General features: G+C 39.0%; 1 protein-coding gene across 1 annotated transcript; it reads right to left on the reverse strand.

The window, feature by feature from the left end:
• Positions 1-3,994: 3,994 nt before the first annotated feature.
• On the reverse strand, positions 3,995-4,835 carry LOC131327981 (uncharacterized). Its single transcript, XM_058361101.1, has one exon. The coding sequence runs from the start codon at positions 4,610-4,612 to the stop codon at positions 4,409-4,411; it is 204 nt and encodes a 67-aa protein (XP_058217084.1). The 5' UTR covers positions 4,613-4,835; the 3' UTR covers positions 3,995-4,408.
• Between the last annotated feature and the right edge of the window lie 2,467 nt (positions 4,836-7,302).

A 7,302-nucleotide genomic window follows, 5' to 3' on the forward strand; every position in this document is an offset into this window, starting at 1 on the left:
AGATGTGCTTGGGTAGACCCTACGAATGAGGAGTTGCAGGTTCTGCAATAAAAGGGGAGCCTAACAAATGAGGAACTGAAAACCTCCACGCAAGGAGGATCACAAACCACCACAAATTATGAACTCAAGTTACTTCTGAAAACTCACCTCAATTGAAAGCTCGTTTGATATTAGTTCAGTTAATAAACAAGCCTAACTTCAACATATTTTAACAATTTACCAAGGTTTTCCACCAAATTTAAAAATTCATAACTTTGTTCAATCGGCTCTTCTTCTTTTTTCAGTCCTGCTACACACATAGCAAATTGTGCATAGATTTCATTGTGGGGTCCATCACGGGTTCCACACAAATCATTCGAGCCGTTCATTAAATGTAAAACATTTTTTCAAGGGTCCATGTCACAAATAAGCTCAATCCAATGCCTATAGCTACACACACAGCAATCTGTGCACAGATTTTGTTGTAGGGCCCATCACGGGTTCTACACAAATCATCCGAGCTGTTCATTAAATGTAAAATATTTTTTCAAGGGTCCCTATAGAAAATAAGCTCAATCCAATACCTTTAGGTGCTTCATCTAACCATCTAACTTTTCATTCAGATTTCCGGATAATGAAAAGTTATATGATTGGATCGAGCACCTATAGGTATCAAATTGAGATTATTTTATACGGAGACCCTTGAAAAAATGTTTTACATTTAATGAACTGCTCGAATGATTTGTGTGGGACCCGTGGTGGGCCCCACAATGAAATCTGTACACAGATTGTATGTGTGTATAGACTTTCTGTTTTTTTTTTTCATTTGTTAATCATAATTTGGACTATCCCAGGGGACTCAGGGGAGGAAAATGGGGCTTACGATAAATCGAATCTTATCCATGTACATGAGAGTATGTAAGGGAGGTCAACCGCACTCTACTTCACTTGCTGACTTACCCCAAAACTTTGTCAATCCGTTTGACAATATGGAGTATGTCAGAACACTAACTCAAAAAATTGAAAATATCAAGATGCACAAATGAACACCCATAATATATAAATCCCCATCTTTTCCCGAAATCACAAATTACTCCTACTTCCTTTCATGCTTTAAATTGTACCCAAGTTCTGAGGATTTATAGTTTGGTTTTTGCGCAGTGGATTTGAGAATTCTCAACAAGAGAAGTTCTAGGACCACATTTAAATACATACTCGTACACATTAGAGTGTGCAGTGTATGTAGAGCCCACATACTTGCATGTGTGAGCGTGTATTTAAATGTGTAAAGTGGGCGTGGTTGTAAAATTTTGCCTCAACAATTGATGAAGAAGTCAACAAGAGTCATGTTTCCCTATTGGAAGGTACAGTTTGTGAAAATCAGGGGGGACAGCTCCGTCATTTTTCCTAATCGGAGTCAATTCACTTGTAAAACTCGTTGAGTTTGTTATTCACGTAAAAAATTAAATGATTGAACGTCGATAAATACATGATCAAAACATATTTGTAAAAAAAAAGAATAGGAAATTTAAGTTTCAAATTATTTTTTCCATGCCATTTTTCTTGTACAAATATGTTTCAATCATGTATTTAACGATTTTTTATCAAGCTAATTTTTTCGCATATGACCAACTCGACGAACTCTACAAAGTGAACAATTTTGATCATCGTTGTAGGCCCATAAAATCAATGAACCCACAACTAGACTAATAAAACTGGACATGAGCTATCTCCAAAATTAGGATTAATCTTTATTCAATGGTAAAAGGTTGAGAGAATTGGGTTTAATACTTCTCTTTGGTTCCTAGAATTCATTTACAAAATTTTCTGCTAAATTCAAATCAAATCTTTTCTCCGAATTATCGAATTCCTTTCCACGGTCAAAATGCCTTTCCTTTGAGGCGATAGTTTTTTTTTTTTTTATTGGGTTCAAACGGAAATTCTCTTAGGGATAATGCCAAAATACCAAAATGGATTTAACCGATAATAGAACTAGTTACGGTGCGGCGGTGCCTATTGGCAAAGAAGAGCAATCCTTTTAGTTGTATTTTAACTTACTTCCCTCCACATCTCATCAAACGGTCAAAGCTAGAAACATAAACAACATAGAAAATTACGTGATGAGATCCTTTCGCACATCAAATTAATGTTGACAAATTCAGACACATGTATTCACAATCGCCATGCACATAATCCCCCATTGCGTCCCTAAGCATCGAAGAATTTTTTTTTTCTTTTGAGAAAAAGATATCTACCATTGTTATCATAACAAAGCTCCGAGGACCAAAATACAGCGACACGTAATTTATAAACACATACGGGGCAAGCACTCAATACAAACACTGACGCCTCCATAAGCAACTCTGAAAAACAAATAAAACATAGGAAATTGACTTCTACACTCCCCTTTTTACCACACACATTCCTTTTTTTGTCTTTATTTGATGTGAATTTACTCTATTGCCCCTTAATGTGTAAAAAAGTGAACTTATGAAAGGGTAAAAAGATAAATTCACATGAATAAGGACAAAAAAAGGAGTGTAGGTGTAGAAATGGAGAGTGTAGAAGTCAATCTCCACAAATTCAACAACAGAAGCGACCGCTTATTCCTCAATCGTAACAGGCACGTTGCCATTTACAGACACTACTATTCCCAAATAATACGAGAATTTCTGAACGAATGGTGCTACTGGTATAGACAAAAAATCTATACTAGAGCAAAATTTGGATATTTCGTAAACACTCTTACTGATACAGGATTAAGCTTATTTTATGTAGGGACTATAAGCAAAAATATTTTAAACAAAATGAGCGACTCCAATCATGTTAACTCTATTACTTACGGTGCCGTTATCATCCCAGTATAAATCAGAAAATTAGTGATAAACATTCCTAAAGGATCCAACTTGAATATAGATGGGTTCAGAAACAGAAAGTCTACAGGTACAGACAGAAAATCTGTACCGGTGGGTACAAACCCGTTTTTGGACCCGTGACGAGAAGCGGAGGGAATGGATCGAGAACCACCCCGGTTACGCCACCGCCGACCGGATTATCCTCCTCACCGGATCAATCGAGTAACTGAGACTCGGGTAGTTGTATAACGTCGATTTCGATGAGTCGTGGCAGAGGTCATTCGGTGGAGGCCGCGCCGGCTGAGAAGTATGTGGTGTTGACGCCGTCGGTAGCTAATATGGGATTTCTTCAGTTTTTTGAAAAGTCAGGCCAGGGGTCGGAGCCAGAGAGTGAAAAGGAGTACGGCTGCCGTAGCTCGGCCGATGAAGAGGGGTCCGTCTCAGAGGGAGCGGGTGGATTTGCTTTGAACTGTGTTTTTGGCCATGAATAGAGAGTGTGGAAGAAATCAGATTTGCTTTGAACTGGTTTTTGAACTTTTTTTTTCCTTTTCTGCATTTGGGAACTAATATCTCTAATAACCCGTTAAGAGCAAGTTTATCAATAATTAGGTAAAAAAAACTTGTGAACAGTGCACATTTTTTATTTTACCTATTCATATTTCTTTCAACACTACACCAACACTATCTATTTAACCTATCCTCTATTAAAATATACCTTTTTCTTTCTCAAAAAGTACAACAAAGGACAATTTAAAAAAAAAAGAAAAAAGAAACAGGGAGAGAGAGGACGGAGAGAGGAGAGAGAAAATAATTTTTTTTCCTTACCTGATGAACAGTTGCTAGGTAAAAGTGCCGAAGCACTGTTCACAAATTCATTTTAACTCTTTGTTTACCTAATCTAGTGTAGGACTACTTTTCCTCTTTTGATGAGTTAAAATAGCTACAAAGCTATTTTAGCTTTGCTGGTAAAGTTGCTCTTAGTAACAGAGTTAACATGAGTGTGAAATGGACTACGTGGCAGCAAGAGAAGCATGGGACAGAGAGAGGGACAGGGAGTCGGTGACAGAGGATCCGACTTCTATATTCCGATCTGCCCGCATTTTCTTTTGGCCCAAAAGACTCTTTTTCTGCGTTTCGGAACTTACAAATTACCCTCGAAGTGATTTCCAATCTTGCTAGATACTATTCCACAATAATCAAGAAAAGGTAACATTTAAACATCAGACCCACAAAAAGAATCCGAATTCCGAACACAACATCCTCCGACTGGATCACATACATACACCCCTACTTCTAAAAACCGACCGCAACGAACCGTACTGGCCGGTTCGTAGCGATTTTCGGAGGGCCCAGTTCGGAGATAGACCGGTATAGCATTGGGACTGAAACTCGCACAGAGAAACGGCCGTTTTCCGCAATCGTACCGGTTTGGCTGAAGAAACAGATCTTACACCCATAGTTAGGATCACATATATACACATAATATAGCAATATATATTATACTCCATCTACGTATATAATCAAAAACTATTTCTTGACAGGAGAAGAATTAATTACACAAAAGAGTGCGATGATCAGGACTGCATAATTAGGCGGCGGGCGCAGAGGGTGCAGTAGAACTTGCGTTTGGTCTTTTGATAGAGAGGGAGGAAGCAGAACCTCCACTGGCTCTCGACGTCCATGGCCTGGATCATGCCTCCGCAGTACGGACACGCTCCCGGCGCTGGTTGCCTCCCCACCACCCTCTCATCCTCATCGCACACAAATACCAGGCACATCGTTCGTTTTATTCTCCCTCTCCCCTCTCTCTCTCTCTCTCTTGAGATTCGATATGGATTGAATTTGATTAAAAGGCTGATTCGTTGATCAAGTGCGTTCGCAGGTATATATATAAGGAGAGAGAGGGAGGGCGGCTGGAAAGGACTGGCGGGGACCAGAAGGCAAAGGAAAAGTAAAACGGAGGAGAGGCAAAATTCTTTTGCTTTTGTTATCCGAGGCAAAATGACAATCTAGAAGATTCGAGGCGACTCGGAAATCCTGGGTGTAGTTGGACAATTTTACAGGCGTTTCCATGAGATGGGTTGCGGGGACGCGGACGCGGACGCGGTCTCTTCAATCTGCGTCACCGTCATCATGAGCCGATAGGTCGGTCTGTAGTCCGCCATTTGGCTTCATTTTTGGCTAGGCTAAACAAGTCAATTGTTTTATTTATTTTTTTGTTTTTATTTATTTATTTATGGTTCTTCTTGACGAGAAGAATGAGAAAAATAAAAAATTATGATCCAAACTTAATTTTTGTTAATAAAGCCGAAAAATCATATAGATAAGATCAGCCAAACAGCCAAAATTTTCAGGTTTGTTCAAAACAATTTGAGTTTAGATTACAATATTTTATTTTCGATTCTTCTTGTCGAGACGAATCAATAATTCATAAAATTTGTTGCGAAATCAAAAAATGCGAAAAAAAATTAAATAAAAAAATAAACCAATTAACTCTTTTAACCAAAACAAGCCATACTACTAGTAAAGGCATCTTTATCAGCCTCTTTTCTTCCCTCTTTAAACTAAATTGTTGAGCCAAAACAGAAAAAACACCTCAAAACACCCCAACATCAGCCTCTCTTCTTCCCTCTTTACTTTGAATTTTTTTACATTTGCTACAGTAACTCGTCTAAGAAAACGAGTCACTGTTCACTCGTTTACAGAATATTTTATTGCTCCTACGGTCCTACCAGAAACGCCGGAGCCCGTACTGCATCCGCAACAAAGAATTTGAGACTAGATCAAACGAATATACGTGAACCCATGTAAATGTATTCTCTGTTGTGAGATTGGGGGTACCTGGGGCAAGTATGGCTGGGGCAGGTATGGCGTTCCTGGAGCTTGAAGAAGCCATCAACGACACGAGCTATGGAGAGAGAAGGCTCCGTCGCCGCCGTAAGCCCATGTAGATCGACGCCGTTGAAGTTTTCGAGAGGGTGAGGTCGGCGGTTTTGTTTCTTTCAGTACTGTAGCTGGGTTGGGTTGATGGGGGAGAAGGTAAAGTTAGAGAGAGAGGTGTTTGTTTTTGGTTGAGATAGAGAGAGGGGGTTGGCAGGCCGATTGCTTTTTTTTTTTTTTGAAATATAAAATTAATATTTTTAATAGGATAGTTTTAATATAAAGAGTCTGATGCAGTAGACATTTTAAAAGTGGGTAGCTAAAGTAATAAAGTGTCTTTTGGCTCTTTAATTTGGTCCAAAATTTGATAAGACTGGTGCGGATGCTCTAGAAGGGCTGTGTTCTTCCGCTATCTCCGCCACTTTGTCGGGCTATGTCGGCCCCCTCGACCGAAAGGGGGGATCCCGACTAGGGATATGAGAGAATATTTTCTAGATCAAAATGAAAGAGAAGTGATTTTCTCAAGGAAATTCTTTACACATCCCATTTTCCCCGGTACTCACATCATATTAAAAATGTCCTCATAAATTCCTTAAAACACACACACACGTCTTTTCTCGTGATACACACCGGACCAAAGTTTGGACGTTAGCCACCCATTCACCACCATCTCCCCCAATCACCACCACTATAACTCCCGGGACAACCAACCATCTCTACCACCAGGGATGCAAGCGATTCGGTTCGGGTGGTATTTATGAAGAAAAAATAATCCCAACGATTTATCGGTTATTAAATGTTGGGTACCGAAACCGACCAATACTACCAATAATCTGCACCGAACCACAGTGTACTTAGGTGGTTTGGTTCGGTGCGGGTCAGTTTGTATGACAATAGGCTATTTTATATTATAATATGTAGGGATATATGCGGTTCGGTTCGATCAGCTTTAATGAAAAAAGTAAGACGAACCAATTTAATCTATTTTTAGTTATTGGGTACAAAATCAATCGAGACTACCAACAACACCGTCAAAACCCACCGGTTTAGTTCGTGGCGGTTTAAACAGTTTAATCGGTATTCTTTACATTAGGGCTGCTCGCGGTCCGGTTCAGATCGGATTTATAGGAATCCGAGGACTGAACCGCTAGTCATGGTTTTTACAAAATGAAATCCGTGTCTGGACCAAAAGTCCTACGGTCCGGTTCCAATCCAATCCGTGACTCGCGGTTCGGTTACGGTTTTGTCCACGGATTTTAGCAAAAATAAAGCTCAAGCAAATATCCCACACTAAAATGAAAGAAGGTTATACTCAGAATTAAGTTTAATACCACCAGAAAGTATTTGTTACAAAAACTACCAAAGACCTGTTTCATAAATCAAATTCAAAAGAATCTAAAAACTAGTAGAATGTATCATTATAGTACATAACATAAAACCAAAAAAAAAACATCAAAGGGAGACAACTATAACACCAAAGAGGTGGAATTATATCTTCCATCCAAATGCAATGAACAGCAAACGACAATAAGTTAACATTAAAATACTAAAATTGGTGGAAAAAAGTTTTAACATTCCTCACTATTAA

The sequence above is a fragment of the Rhododendron vialii genome, chromosome 5a, assembly GCF_030253575.1.
Source record: "Rhododendron vialii isolate Sample 1 chromosome 5a, ASM3025357v1".
In the NCBI taxonomy this organism is placed as follows: Eukaryota; Viridiplantae; Streptophyta; class Magnoliopsida; order Ericales; family Ericaceae; genus Rhododendron; species Rhododendron vialii.

Bases quoted from the DNA above. Each gene is read 5' to 3' on its own strand.
- LOC131327981 (XM_058361101.1), bottom strand. From the start codon at position 4,612: ATGTGCCTGGTATTTGTGTGCGATGAGGATGAGAGGGTGGTGGGGAGG.